The 19339-nt window shown below is 40.4% G+C and overlaps 1 protein-coding gene across 4 annotated transcripts in view; it reads right to left on the bottom strand.

Moving 5' to 3' along the window:
• Nucleotides 1–19339, bottom strand: part of RFX4 (regulatory factor X4) — a 129920-nt gene that overhangs the window by 42779 nt on the left and 67802 nt on the right. For all 4 annotated transcript variants that reach the window (XM_073324380.2, XM_073324390.2, XM_073324399.2 and 1 more), the window contains 6 exons: nucleotides 18812–18975; nucleotides 15983–16083; nucleotides 14477–14535; nucleotides 11477–11621; nucleotides 6963–7057; nucleotides 5074–5191 (listed from right to left, as the gene is read on the bottom strand). In XM_073324380.2, coding sequence (XP_073180481.2) covers nucleotides 5074–5191; nucleotides 6963–7057; nucleotides 11477–11621; nucleotides 14477–14535; nucleotides 15983–16083; nucleotides 18812–18975 — 682 coding nt within the window. The remainder of the gene's footprint in view (nucleotides 1–5073; nucleotides 5192–6962; nucleotides 7058–11476; nucleotides 11622–14476; nucleotides 14536–15982; nucleotides 16084–18811; nucleotides 18976–19339) is intronic.

Below are 19339 nucleotides of genomic sequence, written 5' to 3'. Positions count from 1 at the left end.
AATATGCTGTTCTTTGCTCGTATATACTGTACAAGTGGAGTGTAGGAGAAGCAGTCTGAAAGGCCCCATGTCATTATGCAATGCAATGTTGTCTCGTAATTAGGCTTTCAAAGCAACTGTGCACACACTCTTCTTCAGTTGCAACAGCTCTAGTCTTTGTGTTCCATTCTCTCAATGCACGCATGCGTAACTTCCATTGTCATTCATGGGAGTTATGCACACACACTGAGGGGAGAACAGATGCTTTGTGTCCTTGGCGCAAGACCAAAAACAAGAACATCGGACATTTTTATAAATAGAACACATGCGTAGTGATGGGCAAATAATCTTCCACTGGCAAATATAAAGGGCTTGATTCTCTACTTTTGTGATCATTTACACCTGTGCAAATCAAAACTGTATGCTTCACAGCCATCTTACAGAAATTAAAATGACTAATAAGGTGCAATGTAGTGGAGAGCCTTAGCCAAGCTCTGTAGCTGTTTAGTTTTATAAAGTTTTTGAACTGGAAGTCTTGTAAAAACTGCAAATGGAATAAGATAGCTATTTTCAAAATGCTTAACATCGGTTACAATGTTGTAGAATCCTACTCTGTTTAGAAGTGTTATGAACACAATGGGCCTGATTGACCACTGTGTTAGTCCAGTTTAATACTGATGTAACTCCATTGGGGTTCACCAGCGTAAAAAACTGGAGCATTATGCCCTAGAACAAGCCTGGTTCTCGTCTCACACAAGTTTGTACCTCTGTTGACTTCGAGTCATTACTGATCCGGACAAGAGGCGAATCAGGCCTAATATTCAGCGTTTCCAAGTCTCACAATTTTAATCACAAGTCTCAGGATATTTGGTGTTCATCCTTCAAGCCCCTGCTCCTGGAGACAGGTAATTACGTGACAATCTCATCTTTCATTAAAAAATAAAAGAAAGTTTCTAGCCCTAAGGTTGCAGAGAAAACCCTGAAAGTAGAAACACTAAATGCTCACATGCTAGAAGACAAATACTAAGAACCCAAGATTTATTATTTTTTAAAATCTCATGATATTTGGGGCCTAACTCTTGATTTTTGAACACTTGGGGTTGATAATACTGAGTACACCATTTAAAAAACTATCTGGTCCCCTTGTCTCTCTCTGAATTTTCCTCTTCTTTTACTATTTGATATTTTTTAATTCTGTAGAATGTTTGAGACAGAATTTATAAGACACTCTGCATCAAGGGGTGTTGTATCAAATGAATGCAATCATTTTACATTTTAAATTAATTAAGTTAAATGTAAGATATAAAATGAAACCAGTTTCAGGATATGCACATCAGTTACTTACTGAGCAGCTATTCATGTACAACTGTTTATATTTTATGTTTATATTTTGTTTTGCACGCTACTGTATTTAGCAGGGACCTACGATTGGCTCTTTCAAATACAGCTGTAGGTACTGAAGAGGATTCATCTGTGTCTCATAAAATATATATTCATTTAGTGAGAGATAAAAAGCCCCCTAGATACTGTACCTACAGTAATAAATTGCTTTTGTCTCTCTTTTCAAAAAGACCAAATTGAATGCAATCAGGATATTATTACAGCTGTTCTATCCAGCTAATACACAGTAAACATCAGCAGCTTTCACAAAAGCCAGGAATTATGTACAAGTATTGTAAAACAGAGATATATAGCTCTGCGGAAGATTGGAAAGCTCCTTTTACTAATTAGTTGTTTTAATACACAGGATGCATTACCAAAACATTGCCACCGACTGTGCCTTTGATATGCCTAGACGGAAGACGGGTAGAGGGAGAGAGAAAGGAGAGAGATGAGCTTTTGTCTGCCAGGAATCGTTTTGACTTGCCCATGCCATGCACCATACTTAAAAGCTTTGCCCAGAGTCAGATCTGTATGTCATTTCAGGATATATACTACCAGCCCAGTGACATGTTGTGAAACATTCTGTAGTCAAATTTCCAGATCATGAAATGATGACAAAGCTCAAATATATTGTACTGTATATAAGAATGACCACAGCATCAAACAAGTGATTTTTATCATGTTTTTGTTTCAAACACACTCTCAAATAATGCTTTTTTGTTTTTTAAAACAATAACAGCATAAAGATCTGGCATTGTTTATTGCTTAGAATGATCCCGAAAATCAGTGCCTGTTTATATAGTCATCAATGTAGCCAAAATACACAAGTTTTCATCTAAGATAAGAACAAATTTATATAGAAGACAATATCTAAAATATATCAATGTCATCTTTGTTCCCTCTATTGTACAGTACTCATTAAAAATGCATGATACTATAAAAAGAGAGGAAGAACTGTGTTAAATTAAGCCCACAACAAGTTCCTCAGGTCTGATTCTGATACGTTTAAATTCAGAGGATATTAGACTTTTGGAACATGCTCAGCTATAATGCAATACAATGGCTTTGTAATTAGAATATTACAGCATTCATTCAAGAGATTATAATTCAGCTGATGATGTTAAATAACATGTCAGTCACTTTTTGAGAAGTGGGAGCAGTGATAGCCAAATTTTATTATACTGGGGTCTGGATGTGGTTTCAATACTCATCCCCTTTGACAGGTTTCAGAGGAACAGCCGTGTTAGTCTGTATTCGCAAAAAGAAAAGGAGTACTTGTGGCACCTTAGAGACTAACCAATTTATTTGAGCATGAGCTTTCGTGAGCTACAGCTCACTTCATCAGATGTTTACCGTGGAAACTGCAGCAGACTTTATATACACACAGAAATCATGAAACAATACCTCCTCCCACCCCACTGTCCTGCTGGTAATAGCTTATCTAAAGTGAGGATCTGAAGTCCTTGCTCATTCTAAACTCCCACTGACTTCAATAGACCTGCACTTTTGGACCCAGAGGGGAGAAATTCAAGGGTTCCGTTAAAAACAACTAAAAGCTCTTATTCACAGAGACAGTGTGTATTGGTAAAAAGAAAGAAAGCTTACATGGGCTTATTATAAGAAAACCTTAGGAAGTTTACAGTGCCATAATGAAGATGTAAATGATAATCCTGTTCACTACTGCTGCAAGCAGCATTATCAAACCCAAGTCGTTAAAAAATTCTATACTATATTATTTATATCCTTTAAAAATGCATTACTTTCAGAAAACCAGTTTATACTGATTTTACATGTGCTATAATAATTTGAAAGCAGACTCTTAACAGATGTAGCTGGTGACTACAAATGTAATTAAATTTCCAATACTTTTAAGAGACAGCAATTGATTTTAAACATACTTTTAAGATGGAGTATGCATTTAAGATCTGTCTTACTAGAATTGTATAGAGTAATTCTCCAGATGCCATGGAAAGCACATCGCATGTGGCTGCTGATATGCTCTTTCCTAATACACCTTTCTATCTAAATAGCTCTATTTTGTGTAGAGAGGGGTATACGTGTGTGACTACACATCCTGTATATTTTATTTTATACATTTTACAAAAAACAGTATTCTATTAGGCTACACATTTAGCCTAAATAGGCATTTAAAATACTGCTTATGTACAGCTTGATAGAGAGTGCACAATTTTTGGAACCTTAACTTGCATTTTTGACGTTTCATGATTTTATCAGTGTGACCTCAACATTGCATTTTACACAGTGTTTGCATATAAAGGCTGCTCCTGCAGCTGAGTGCTGCAGAGAGCCAAAACGCTCAGAACTCAGTGTTTGCTCAATACCTGTTCCAAGAGGTTTCTGCATTGTGCAGAGAAGTATGCAATGCTCAGCAATGCGAGCAATCTCTATTTCCACAGTGAAAAGAGTTTTGGTGAATAAGGGGGAGAGTGCATATGAGAGGGGATAGATATCAAACATGGTCAGGGCTCTGGTACTTCAGCACAGTCCAGTGAATACAAAAGCTGTGCATAGAGGCCTTTTAAGGATTTTCACTATCCTACTGCCTGCTAGGAGTGGCAACTCACTGTTGTGCTTGCTGAAAAGCTGTGCTTAGAAGAAACTGACAACAGGGAAGCCATGAAGACCAACCACAGATCAAAATGCTCCTGAAGGTTCTCAGAAGACAGTGAGGCCAGCTCTTGAGATTTTATCAAGAGTTGTGTGGTATTTGGTGTTTTTCTTAAAGCCTCAGCTCCTGGCAGCTTGTAAATATGTGAGAATCTCAGCTTGCATTAAAAAAGTAAGTTTCTAGCCTTTATGGTCATGGAGTAAAACTTAAAAATGTGACCCACATGCACTCTAGAGATTCAAAAACCAGAAGATAAATAAAAGCACCCAAAATGCATTTAAAAAAAAACATACATTTTTTTAAGCCAGTCCCATGATTTTGTGTGGCCTGACACACAATTTTTGATTGCTTGGGGTTAGTAATACTGAGTCCTCATGGCCAGCTTCCCAGGTGCCCCATGTGGGACTTCATAGTGTTCTTGCCTGCCTCCAATATCTGCTCCCCTCAGCTTACTGGTACCTGAACAAAGCTCGGAAGCTTTCTATCTATAGGTCTACATTCTTCTGGGGGTGCCCAGCACCCCTATATCTAAGCATCACCTAAGAGAATAAAACACAATAAAGCACTGCTGGAAGAAAACATGCTAGTGGCTCAGTGCTGCTCTCTCACAATCCTCATTATTATTAGTCTGCTAATAACATACATTGACAAGTGTGCACTTATGAAAACACAAAAGCACAATAGCCAATTTTCCATCATTCCTATTGTTGACTAATTCAATTTGTACATACACATACTCCTCAGTAGGGACTGTTTACACACCAGGTTTCAAAGCACAGTTCTGTGTGAAAAGAAACAGGACAACCTTTTTTTTCCTTTCTTTTTTTTTTTAAATGAGGTACGTTTATATTCTTCCACTCTTATGGACATCAAAAACAACTGAAGGGAATTTGTTCAAAAGCAACAGAAAAAATGACCTAGAGGCAGAAAATTTGTTGAAAATTTCAACCCCAAAAAGAGATTTTTAAAAAAAGTTATAAACATGTGAAAATCAGAGGGGATCATCACTCAAAAGTGCATGACAGCTATTGATCTAGCATTTTTTACTGTGCTAACAATCCGTAAAATTAAAATTAAAGTACCAAAGCTGGGTGCACTGTGCAAAGTCATGTCCCGAATCACTCGTGTGCCAAAGCAGGACCACATCAAGAGGAACTGCTGAGCCACTTTCTTCAAAGAGCCTTGTCTCTTGGCAGCTACCTACAAGAAAATATATATATTTCACATGGATAACAAACATTCATTTTCATTTCCATTGTCTGTCCCAGCCCAACACTGCCCATGTCCATCCATTTCCTTAACTAAAACTACATCCCACTGTAAGAAAATTAGGATAAAAATTAAAACAGACACACATGAAGCCATCCCGTAATGATAATTCTATACACATTAGTTTGCAGGAAGAAGAAGCTTACAATAAAATTATAATCTCTAAAACAGAAAATGCTCATGCTTCTGGAGGGTAACATTTGGATTATAAATAATGAAGGGATTTATCAGACTGCCTAACAACATCCAGGTCTTCATCTTAATTTGACTCTCTTTTTGGCAATTCTCTAGTTCAGGAAGAAAATTTATAATGAATACTGCTGGGAATATACTGCAAAAATAATGTATTAATCTAATTAATTTAAACTAATTGGCTCTTGGTGCGTTCACATCCTCTTTGCATTTTCTTTCTGTGAACACTCAGATGATCATGTTTTACTCACAATTATACTTCTCAGAAAGCATATTGTAAGTTTACACTCTCAAAAGCTCATTTTCTATAACTGTTACTGTAGCCGTGTTGGTCCCAGGATATTAGAGAGACAATGTAGGTGAGGTCATATCTTCTATGGGACCAATTTCTGTTGGTGAGACAGACAAATTTTTGATCTTACACAGAGCTCTTCTTCGGGTCTGGAAAACTTAGAGTGTCACAGCTAAATACAAGATGGAACAGATTGTTTAGTATAAGTAGCTAACACATATTTCAAGGGACCATTCAAGGTGAAATGACCCGTTAATTTTCTATATTCCCAGTTGATCCTAAGAATTATACTCATCTAGTCAGCAAATAGAAAAAATACCACGTCCAATATGATCCATCATAAGCACTCACAGTTATTTCAAACAGCAATCTATAGACTAAAGACACTTTTTAAAAAATTAAATAATTTCAAACAATTGATACATTTAGGAATTTTTTTTGGTGGGGGGGGAGTTGTGGACATTCTGCGAACAGAAAAAGAGGTAATATTGTTTAATGAAGTGTTCTTAAGTTATTTACACAGGTCTAATAGTGAACTCTGGAAGTAGAGTTGCAATTTTCCAACAGAACATGCTAATACAAAATGTATTATCATTCACAGACAGAAGCTAAAAGTATATGGTAAATTGTACAGTTACATATACTGCATAAAATTGTATTGATGTCTGATTGGCCAAGAGTGCTCATGAGTTCAGCCAGTAAGTGTCCACCCAAATAATACTAAAACTGAGGTCAGAGTTCTATTACTGGTGTTTCAGAGCAACTCCTAAAAATCACCCAGCTTAATCCCTTGCTGAACCATAAACTCGTTGTTAACCTTTATTTACTAAAATGAATCAGCTGGACTAAATATTATCTTCATTAAACTCTCAAAAGGGCATATTAATTTATTATCTCCACCTGCAATGCTACATTATTCACTATACACTACAGAGGAGTCTGAACCAACACTTCAGATCCATACACCCTTGAACGTTGGGGTGTTGAAAATCTGAACTCTGATCCAGCTCCGAATTTTGCAAATGGCTCCTATTTTTAGAATGGAATGAATGAAAGCCTTGAATCTGAACACTCCCTGACTTTTGACTCTGGAATTTGGATCCAGATTTTGCATCTTGAGTCTGTGTCTACTAAATACCTATTGCTTTGTTAAAACAAATATTACACATGGTAATACTGCACATTAAGTGACTCGGGTCCTAACTCCTATTTACCAACCTTCACAACACATCTGTCCACCATGGAATCCAGCCACTCAATGTAGGACTCAATGGGTGACTGCTCCTCCAAAAGATGATCAAACTCCTGATACACTAACAAACAAAGAAAAATACTCCAAATCAGGACTTTAATTCCATTTTATAACAATAGAGAAAACAACTGTCACAAAACAATCAGTAATACATCGCCAATTTGCTAAGCTAATTACAACAGGTCACTTAACTATAAATGTATATATGTACACCTTAAGACATAAAAGAGGTTGAAACCATTACTATCCTGCTCCTATGGAAATCAGTGGGAGTTTTTAAAGGATTTCAGTGGGAGCAGGATCTTGGCCCATCATTTGTAATTCATCTTTTGATTTACGCTTCAGCTGTCTATGCCCGGAAGTAAAACACATTTATGGTGTTCATGGTGCAGAGCAGTAAGCTAGGCTTTGACCCTCATGAGAAAAAAAGGCCATGCATGAAATTGATTTAGAAATGCATAGAGGATCTTTTAAACACCCAGTGGATGAGCATTGTTGATAGGCCTCTCGTCAGCAAATCTCCAGTGCATAATGCTTTAGTTGTGAAAACGTGCTTCAGCTGCAACCGTCATTTAGTTGTAACAGCAAACAAGCAACAACAACAAAAGTGTACTTTTATAAAGTGATTTACTGCCAAAACACAAATGCCATGCTGACTACACCTAAAGGAGTTTCTACAGACAGGCAATCCTCTTCCAAATATTTTTTTCAAAAATATAGAGAGTAAACTCAGATGGCCTGTTCAAATGTGTCAATTAAATAGGAGAATCTCCAATTTATTTAGGAGAAGAAGCTATTGGAAGACAAGGAATCATGTGTCTGAGCATCTCAAGGAATTGCTCTGCAATTGAGCTACAAAAAATGGTCCCCTAAATCAAAAGAAAAGATGCTTTTATACCTGCTGTGTCACAGGGTGATTTAAATGCGCTGTGCACATCCATTTATACTTCATTATAAACAGCAGGAGAGAGGAATTTCCCACCACTGGAGTGGATGCTAGGGGCAGGGAGACGAGGCAAAGCGCAAAGTTGGCAGCTAGGGAAGAGTGCAGGAGACATGGAGAAAAAATGCAAAATACAAGGATGTTCTCCACTTGAGCAGCATGGCCATTCTTTGTAACACCACCCTGGATTGGGCTCTGCAGATTGGGAAGTATTGTTATGAGCTGAAGCAACGGATCCAGTAGGAATGCATTTAAGAGTTTTCTTGCCTTACAAATGACTGTGCATTGATTCCATTTAGACTTAATTACAAAGGGGTAGATTGTCACAGCTGTTATTCAGCCACCGAGGGGAACAATGGGGAGCAAGCCTCCCCTTCCTTCCTTTCCCACTCAGACCTGCTCGTATTAGGACCCTGGATGCAGAGGGGAGAACTCTATTTGTCCAATACTTCTCACTGCAAGCAAGCCAGTGGGGAGAGGGTGGACGGAACAGGGCATAGGAGGAGCCCTCGCTCTGCCTCCTTAATCCAGTACCTGGCTGGGCATAGAGTGGGGAGTAAGCTGCTTCAACTACATTCTCTGTGAGTGAGTTGGGGAGCACAAGTGGAACTGTGATCCTCCGAGTCCCAGTTTGTTGTCTGGTTAGCTGCTGGGAAAGTGCTGCTATGCACTATCCCTTAGTCAGGGCCGATTAAAAAGCTACCATCTGCCCCAAAGCAGCTGTTGCAGACACATCTGAAGGAGCCAGAAGGAATGGAGCACCGGAGAAAAATCATGATAGAAGTAGCTCTATTCTTAAAAACGAGAAAAGCCACTTTCTACTAACAAACGACTATCACGTTCAGTGGAAATCTGCCAATCTGGAAGATTTTTTTCCAGTTATTATAGTTGGAAATTGTAACCTTGGGAGGCTGAGTGTCGGGATTTCCCAGCACCAGCAGGATATAAAGGAGCATTGGAAACCTACATTGGACATGTGTATTAAGAAATCCCAATGCCATCATCCTAAAGTGAGGGCCCAATTTCACCACGTGAGGAGACACCCTGCAAAAATGTGACACTTTCATGCATGTGTGAGTGTGTGTGTGTGTTGCAAATAAGTAAAGTGGACTGGGTGAAATAAGAACCAGCCCGAATCTTCATCCAACACTTGACTCCAACCTACGCCAGCCCCTTTTAGAGGTACAGAACAGTTTGTCTTTGTCTCTTCCCCTTACCTATGTTTTCAACCAGGATTTGAAATAAGACTGAGCACTGACAGAGAGGCAAGCTTTAGAGGGCCGGGAACACCTTTTCAATCTGTGTGCACACAGTGCTTAGCACAATGATCTCTGATTCAGACTATGGCTGCTAGGCACTATTGCAATACTCATAAGGAATGGCAGGACATGGGAGAGTTATCCTAGAGTTCTTGGTGATTCAGAGGAAAAAATCTATCAAGAGTGGTAAGAGTGTACAGGAGGACAGAGAGGAGGTGATACTACTGGAGGATTCAAAGGAATTAAGCTGAATTTCCAGCCTGCTATAAACCCTCCAGTAGAAGGGGTAATACTGACTTGCAATAGCAGTACTGAATTTGCTGCAAGGGAGCTGAAAATACCACCCCAAAAAGAAGGTTCACCTTTTGGAACTAGCTCCTTGTAGACTTATCCTTGGTTACAGATCTTTAAATGATCTTCATCGAGGTAGAAACTATATGCAAAGTTGGAAAAAAAACTCTTGAGGTCAGTGTCACATATATACCCTTGTCTCAATGTAATCCTCAACACGTACACTGGGTTGGGTTACTGCTTCTGGTCTTTCTCCTCTCTCTCCTTCTTTCACACCTTTCTCTTCTCCCTTTCTGTTGCAAACTGCTACCCGGCTATGACTGGCCCCTTCTGGAAAGCACTTATATGCTGAATTCCATCCACTCTTCAGGAAAGTTCTTAAGCATTTGTTTAACTTTAATGGTTTTTAAATATGCACTGAAAGTTTAGCACTTGCTTAAGGGTCCTTCCTAAATGGGGATGGTCTCCTGAATCTGGGCCAGAAACATTACTGGTATTACGTATTAACCCTTTGGGAACTAGATAATTTCTAGGGGTTTTGGGTGTATGCTGAGGATGGTTAAAGAAGAAGAGAGATTTTCTGGCTGGTGGGAACCAGGATGAGCCTGGATTCTAGGCTTCAGCTTGTCCTGAACTGCTTATCTTTTACCCCTGTCCTGTCCTGAATTCTCACTACTCTCAACCTTTCACTGCTGCCAGCTCCTGGCTCACTCCCGTCAATCACCAGTGGGCAGAAGGGTCATATCAGGAGGTAAACTCAGGGGCTGGGGGAACTGGCAAGAATCCCAGAACAGTTCTCCTCTGGGAAATGGAGCCAGCAGCAGGTGGTCAGGAGATGTGAGGCCTTCTTCCTGCTTGGGGGTGACTCTTTCAGAGGTCAGTGAGGGATGTGAGGTAGACGGGAGCATTTTTGTCGTCTTCAGGAAAGAAAGGAGGAGGACTCCAACTGGAGGTAGAGGTTGAGACTGCTACTAAAGACAAGAATACTCATCTTTAGTATCTCAGTGTAGCACACCCAGGGATGCACACACATTTGTTGTCAGAGTTCTATGGGCTAGAAATGGCTATCACATGCACATTCTGTGGGCAACTTGTGTCACTACTTTACACATGGAATAGATGAGCTTTCCCCCTAAAACAGGGTGACCAGATAGCAAGTGTGAAAAATCAGGACAGGGGGTGGGAAGTAATAGGAGCCTATATAAGAAAAAGACCCCAAAATCGGGACTGTCCCTATATAGGACATCTGGTCACCCTACCCTAAAACCAACTTGCCCCTTTAAGAAAGCACAACTTTTCCAGGGTTTCTACAAGTCATTCTTCAATAAACCAAGCAGTGTCTATGTCAGCCAATCAGATTTCTGGATGTGGGATACATACTTACTTCTAAAAGTTCACAAAGAAAACTTCAGCCAATCAGAGACTAACTTGCTGATAAAAGTGCTTTGTGAAACCAGTGCTTTTAAAAAAAATAAGCCTCTGGAAGTGACTCAAACAAAAATGGCCCTGCTGTCAAAGCCATTCAAAAGGCAGTTATCCCATAATAGTATAACTGGGTAAACAACCATCATTCTACTCTATCAGATAAAATGATTCGGGGCTTGATCCATAGCCCATTAAAGGCAATGGGCAGACTTCCATTGACTTCAATAAGCTTTGGATTGGGCCCTAGATCTGCATCAGTCATTAGGAAGACTAGAAATAATCTCTTTAACAGAACATTGTCCATATCCATGTCTCAAAGTGGAACATCTTGGTTTTGGCTCACCTTTCTCTTTGATACGTGTTTCAGTATTTATCTGAGCAGCAAGCAAGCAATAGCCAGTAATGATGTGCCACCACATTGCTACAATATCTCAATTAATAAACTGATTGACTGTAAAGCAATTATTATAAAATTGAACATTATTATTATTGTGGTGTTTTGCATTCAACAGGAAACACAGTTCAGAGTTCCCTGTACCACATTTGAGGATTTTATTCTTACATTGTATGATGAGCTTTCTGTGCTCCTCACGTGAATCCTCCATGGTATAGAGAGTTTGTTTGGTAATGCTGTTCAGATCCACATTCCTCCAGTCCTCCAGCATTTGAAAGGTAATGTCTGCACTGTGGATCACCGTTCTTGATGCCTATAATCCAATCCAATCTACTCATTAGTTCATGGTTTATTAGGTTAAAAATAGCCTTCATCCCCTTTTACGCTCCCTTAGTGAGCCTCACTAAGTTGATTCTCAAACCCCACACACCTCTTGATCCTTTCTCGAAGTTACTGGACACAGTAGCTAGAGAGAACTCTGAAGCCATTTTTGCCAGTTCTACTCAGCATGTATTTAGTTTTCACAAGTACAAATCTCAACAGGCATTTCTAATCAAACTGCTCTCTCCCTAGACCATTAATTCTACAAGGTTTGAGCTGCAGTGTTTGGTCCACGTCAGTCCAAGAACAAAAACACATTGGCCCAGATCCTTCCCCTCAATCTATGTAGGGAGGGAATACTCTGCGTGTGCATCTTCCCCCTGACACATGAAAAGGAGGCTCACCTGCCCCCACACCACCACCTGCCCATCCTCTGGACCATGCAGAGGCCTCCCTGCACAAAGGGAAGGAGTAGGCTGAGAGAAACGTGGGTGGTGCTGGATCGGGGTCACACATCAGTCCTGTGTAAATTAATCAGAGAAGACAACCCAGATTAGGGCTGTATTATCTTTTCCAAGGAGTCTCCCTTGGGGGCCATGGCAGCCTGAAGAGTCCCTGGTTTAGGAAGCTGTTGAGGGGACAGAGCTGTGTGAATGGATCTGGTCTTCTACAGATTCCCGTGGATCTGTGCAGATTCTTGGGGATCTACCAGGTTTGTGGATAGACCCCACAGCTCATGCAGCAGGATGCCCCACAAATGAATTAAAGGAGGAGGAACTCCACAAAGCATCCTCACTGAGATCTCCTTCCGTCAGGGGGTATTTCTGCTGTGGGGGTTAATCTGGGGCATTAGATACAGTTTTCAAGTGTAGCCCCTCAAACTCCAGTGTGGGACAAACCCTCAGCTGGTGTCAATGGGTGAAACGCCACAGGAGTCAAGGGAGATGCTCCTACTTATACCATCAGAAAATCTGGCCCTGTGAATTTTGCACAGTTCATGTGGCCTAACTGAGTCAGTGAAAAATAAATCACAGACATAGTATGTTGACCTGCATGGTGGATTTTTATCAGTAAAACAATGGGATATTATGAAGCTTATATTCACAGCTATAAGAACATTAATACATTATAACGGTAATTTTATTTATAAAATGATCTCTACTGAAGTACTGTTGGGCATGCCAAACAAGTTTTGATAAATAAACCATTTCAAAACCCCAGAAGAAAATAATCCATTGTAAAAAAACCCCCCAAAATACAGAAAAATATAGTCAAGCCATCCTCACAAAATGATAAACAAAGAAAACTAATAGAGTGGGTCCTATGTTAAAGGGAAAAAAGACAGACAAAATACACCTGTTGAAATAGTTCAATTTTATATGCTGCTACGAGTTTTCAGGTTAATTTTATGGAAGAAAAAAAATCCATCATGTATGTCTACGAGAGCATCTTTTGCAAAGTGGTAAGTCTGCATAACAAGCTTAATCAGTTTTTATCTAGGCAAAACTCCCTAGTTCTGCCAGAATAAAGACTGGATTAACAAAAACAAGTAAAGTGTTCAGGATTTGAGAGCACTCGGTTTTAAACTGAAGTATGTAACCACAATAAGTGAATATTTGCCCTGTATTTTGTTTTCACTTGAGGTTTAATGTCACAACTAGGTATGGTGTTTTCTCTCTAGAAAATGGACAAATTGCTTCCCTCATCAAAGGCCTGATCCAAACCCCATTGAAAAATCAATGGAAAGTTTCCCATTGGTTTCAACGGGTTGAACTGGATCTGAAACCTCTTCTAAGATCCGATCCTGAATTTGTTACATAGAAGTCACTGGGAGTTTTGGGTGCATAAGGAATGCAGGATCAGCCCCACTATTTAACAAATCATGTAATTGATTTGTGGATGGTTTTGTAGCTTATCTATGGAAGATCATAATAAATAAATATTAGAAACAAAACTACTAAAGCAGGGGTGGGCAAACTTTTTGACCTAAGGGCCACATCTGGGTATGGAAATTGTATGTCAGGCCATGAATGCTCACAAAATTGGGGTTGGGGTGTGGGAGGGCTCCAGCTGGGGGTGCAGACTCTGGGGTGGGGCCAGAAATGAGGACTTCAGGGTGAGGGAGGGGGCTCCAGGCTGGGGCAGGGTGTGTGGGGGGGAAGGTTCCAGCTGAGGGTGTGGGCTCTGGGGTGGGGCTGGGGATGAGGGCTTTGGAGTGCAAATGGGTGCTCCGGGCTGGGACTGAGGGGTTCAGAGGGCTGGAGGGGGATCAGGGCTGGGGCAGTGGGTTGGGGTGCAGGAGGAGGTCAGGGGTGCAGGCTCCAGGTGGCGCTTACTTTCAAGAAGCTCCCGGAAGCAGCGGCATGTCCCCTCTCTGGCTCCTACATGGAGGCGGGGCCAGGGGACTCCGTGCGCTGCCCCATCGGCAGGCACTGCCCCTGCAGTTGCCATTGGCCAATGGGAGCCCCAGGGGCAGTGTGCGGAGCCCCCTGGCTGCCGCTGCGCATAGGAGCCAGAGGGGGGACATGCTGCTGCTTCTGGGAGCCACACGGAGTGGGGCAAGCCCCCAACCCCGCTCCCCGGCTGCAGCGCCGGAGCGGGGCAAGCCCCAGACCCCGCTCCCCAGCGGGAACTCAAGGGCTGGATTAAAACATCTGATGGGCTGGATGCAGCCCATGGGCTGTAGTTTGCCCACCCCTGTACTAAAGCCTCATATACCATTGTTACTTCCAAGAGAGTTTCTCCTTGTGCAATATCCAACCTGCAGATTTAGCAAACTGTTACAACAGTCTGCAAAAGCAGCATAGAATAAATTTATCGGGAATGGATAACCACTGAAATGCCTACCTGGCAGAGATGATTTAATGAGGTCTGCCGACGGAGAATTTGTGAAAACCTCCTGGATACTGCAGGAAAGGAGAATTACACATTTAGGTAATATTCCAAATAAAGAAACTTGATTATAAAAGTACTTTGTTAAAACTAGCATCAATTAAATACACTGAATTTCCTTTCTGTTAAGACACACATTTGTGACTTATTTATTGTTCATATTAATTGCCCAGTTTTCAAAGATGGACTTCTGAATAGGACATCCAAATCTTACATTTGGATGCTCAAATCAGTAGTTCCAAGTATGTATAAGGATTATTTATATCTCTAAATGATGGTTTGAGTGTCCCAAAAAGGGATCTGGGCATCTTATTGAGGTATCCATACTTGTAACTTGGGCTATAAATATTTATTCTACATACAGCATCTGAAATCTATGATCCCAATCCTGAAAACACTCCCAGCCATACAGCTTTCTTTCACCAATACTTCCACTGGCTTCAATGGGACTGCACAGGCAAGAGTAAATATTATGCTCAGGAGTAAGTAATCATTTGCAGGCACCAAATACAAGTAAATGCTGGTGTGTTCTCAAGTTTATTCTCATTTTATAATCACTAAAGATCTGCAGATCAAAGCAAATAATCTATAGAGATATTTGAAGTCAGACTTCTTGGTATTACATATTCCTTCTGCATTGTCCATCGAGCAGTTAAAATATATATTTTCAGATTTATTAGAATGTTCATTTCCCAATATTTATATGAGCAGAACAGAGTTCACTGTTGTGGATTCTCAATAGTTTTGAATTGTCAAAGAACTGACAAAAATAGTCTCAGGACACATTTTCCATAATTTTTGAATAACTAAGTAATGACCAAAAATATCCAGTGGATTATTATAATATATGTCCTGAGTACTTTCTGCAAAACATACTCCTAATTTTCCATGCTGATCAGTAGTTAATCCTTCTCCTAAATTAGTTTTTTTTTTAAACTTCTGATGTGGAATTTACTGCTCATGAAAAGCAAAGAATGGAGAGCTGTGAAATAAAGCAGGCTTTATCAATAGGTGATGCGCACTGCAGGCATCTACAAAGCATGTCTGAAAAGGCATAGTGCCCTTTCCTGTGGTGACAGGGTAATTTGATCCCCTTCATATTTAACTCTGGCACTTCTTTGGAGTGAGGGCCTCAAGCTGTATTCAAATTGTGCAAGTCTATAGGTTTGTTTAATAATTTGCTTTGCCTAATATCATGCCTAATGCTTGCTTACTGTCAACAAATTAATTTCTTATCAGAGTCCACAAAAAAGGAAAGGCAACTGGTCTTAGAGCTGTGCTTTATTACATTTAAAGGAAATTGGTTCTCATGAGTGAGTGGAGATTATTGGTGAATGAAAGATCTGTAATGTTGATCTTTTTTCATGACTAATAGAACATTTTCCCTAGCTTCCAATTAATTTGTAACGGATAAATAACACATTCTTCTCATATATATAAAAGAGATTGCTCAGTACATACACTCAAACTTGATATTTCGGAGGTTTTCTGGCAGGTCGTAGAGAGCTACTTTTAACCACTCATCCAGCTGTTTTGCAAACTTTCGGATCACCTGAGTCAAGCTGAAAAGAGAAATCACTACTTCAGAAAATGTACACTGTGTGGTTTATATGGCAGTGCCTGGAAGTATGTAAAGTCAGTGTTCCACCACCCAGCATATCATTTTTAGTTACAATTTATAAACAAAGGTACCTAGGACACAATTTTCAGATGTGGGCATCTTAATAGTACATTTAGATCCCCTATTTGGGATATGAAATTGGCATTAAGGTTCATAATACAGGAATTCATGCACTTAATTGCCAATTTGAACAGCCACATCTGGGTTCTAGAAGTCTCAGTGGTTGCTTACATTTAACAATTGTGCCCATAACATAAAAGGGAAATTTTGACATAGCTTCAAGAGGGTGGAGTGACTGTTGGGCCAGATTCGATTTTCCGTTACACCAGCATACATATGGAGAAATTCTGTTAAAATCAGTGTTGTTACTCTGCATTCAAACTAGTATAATTCTTCTGAGCAGAATTCGCCCCACTACAGTCTATGGGGCCCACTGGCAGCCCAGTTACACGGCTTTTTAGTGAATAGTTTAAACAGGACTAAACATAGAAAGCTGCATAAAAATAACAGACCTTTAGAAGTTTGGAAAGGGGAAGAAATAGCCCCATTTCTTAAATGACTACATTTTGGGAACTGTATTCTCAAAACAGGTCAGATCTGAATCCTGATCATGCAAGTAACTGTCTGGGCAGCTCCTACACCTGTAGGCAGCCCCACTGTGCACACAGAGTCACCTGCAGGATCAAGGACTTGGACAGCATAGAAAACATCTGAAAATATCTGAAGCAAAAGGGAAAATACCCAAAATACCTTGAATTCAGGAATAGTTTCAGATTCATCTTCCTCATTCAAATCAACTTTAAAGATGGCCTTAATACTTCACTAAGCTTACAACTGTGTTTGCTGTTTTCAGTTAGGGGGCGGGGGGTGGGGGCAGATCAGCCTCAACCTATTCAACTGTCATAAAAAAACTCATGGTCCTACTCTCAGTCACATCACTTTAAGGAACATAAGACCCAAGATTAGAGTTTTGAGCTCTACTGGGCCCAGCCCTGCATGGGTACACAAAGATGGAAGGGGGAGGACACATAGAAGCTTTTCCACTCCTTATGGAGCCCCTGTGCGGGGACCGGGCTCAACTCATTGGATGTAGTGCACAGCCAGTTTCCTGTGGATGCTAGCTACTCACAGTGGGGCAGGAAGAGGTGTGTTGCAGAAGACATGGCCACGGTCCTGCCTTCCTCCACATGGGCTATCTTAGAGGGCTGGGCGTGGATGGGAGTACATGATGCCCCCACTGAAAGGTTGGCTTTGTTGGCACTGCAACTTTTGTTCCCAGGGAATTCCGGCTGAGTCAGCAAGATTTCCTCCAAGGGCTTCCATTGCTGTGTCTCCATTGCTTGAGACCCTTCTGCACTCCCTCCAGTGTGGGCCATGGCTTAACAGCCACAATCTGGCCCTTTATATGCATTACAAAAGTCCATATTCACACTCAAGTCTCTCCTTATTTGCTCTGAAAGAACTAAGCAGCTTGAAAAAAGAGCTGCTATGCAATTTAATCCTTCCGATGAAATAGATTGGGGGGGAGGGAGGGGAGGGAGCTGAAGTCTGCAAAAACTTGCAAGATTTACCAAAGAAATCCATGCTTGTACCCTGTTCCTGGTTGCAGACAGATACTTTGCACCTACTTAACAAACCATACAATCTGAACACTGCACTCTAGTTTAAATAAGTAGAACAAAAGCCGGAAAAGGTTTGCTGTAATTAGAGCTACAATAAAATGTAGGTGACCAAACGTACAGTGCAAAGAGTGAACACTCAAAGCAATAGTCTCAACAAATTGCTAGCAAATCTTGCGCTGAATTTTGTCAAATAATTTTGAATATTGAACAAATGCATAAAAATCTAAGTCTGTTTTCAGATAATTCACAAAGAGAAAAAGAAGCTGGTTGAATAAAACTTTCTGTAGTTAATTGTTGACCCTAACCCTGCTGTCTCTATGTAAGCAAAACTCCATGGACACAAATGAATTACATGTAGGAAGAGAACAGACAAGATCTGACATGTAGATCAGAAAGGAGAATTTAGCTCTCAAACTAGTGTGGAAAGACTATGTATCTTTCCTGTAGAGATAGGCTGTGTAGGCCTGGTTCTGGACCATGTGAAGAAAGTGACCCCCAAATGGGCACAATTCTATCCTGCCCACTATAGTATTTAAATGCATCCATGTTCTCTCAGAGGTCAGCCTTACACCCAGCCCCCACACACATTCTACTCCTGGTAAATAGAAGAACAATTTGGGTCAGAGACTATGACAGAGACCAATGCTTGGATTTCTGCACTTGTGTATGCAATTGTGCATATGCAGGTAGCCCATGCTAACTCCTCTTGGAGCCATAACTCGGAATATTGAGCTCTCAGCCCTGGAGAAGTGACCGAGCAGCCTCTCTAAAAGTTTTCAAAGGAGGCATAATGAAGGCATTCCACTGCCAATAGATTTCTGGTCGGCACTCGCGCACATGCCATCTGCAACATGACCATCTATATGCTATGAGACATTTCTATCTATCTATAAACTCATTTAAACTGATTCTGACTTGGATTCAGGAGATAGGAAATATGTAGGGAAATTATGCTTTTTAAAGAACTGCACCAATAGTGAAAACAAATCCACACAATTAACAAAAACAATTCAAACAAAAACGGTCAATACTGCAGAACATACTAACCTGTCAGGTAATGCTTGCAGTACTGTTGGCATCAAAACTCCAGAAATAGCTTTGTACAATATTGAATCACAAACCCCAACGATATTTACTACAGTGGAAGAACCCAATACAGGAAGCATGTGAGGCGGCATCCCTTGCCAAAAGTGCAGAAGAAAACTTTGAACCTAGAATTACACACACACAAATTAAACATGGCAAATGTGATTTTTTTCTTAAATGATCTAATTCCATATTACTGATATGGCACCACAGTTGTACATGGTGCTGCTCAAAACTCACATGACAGAGTCCCTACCTGGACAGGCTTATGCTGTAACTTAGATAAACGTGGTACATCATAAGATAAATGCACAGGAGGATAAAGTGGTGAGATCAGTTTAAAGAAAGCTTTTGCCAAGGGTTCCATGCATGCCACGCAATTTTTATTCTCCACCAGCAGGCACTATGAGTGCAGCTCCTTGACTTCAACATATACTGCCTGATTTTCCACAGCTTGCACCGGGTGTAGACATTTATACATGTGTAAAG

The sequence above is a fragment of the Lepidochelys kempii genome, chromosome 1, assembly GCF_965140285.1.
Source record: "Lepidochelys kempii isolate rLepKem1 chromosome 1, rLepKem1.hap1, whole genome shotgun sequence".
In the NCBI taxonomy this organism is placed as follows: domain Eukaryota; kingdom Metazoa; phylum Chordata; order Testudines; family Cheloniidae; genus Lepidochelys; species Lepidochelys kempii.
This window is presented reverse-complemented; position numbering and strand designations above follow the sequence as displayed.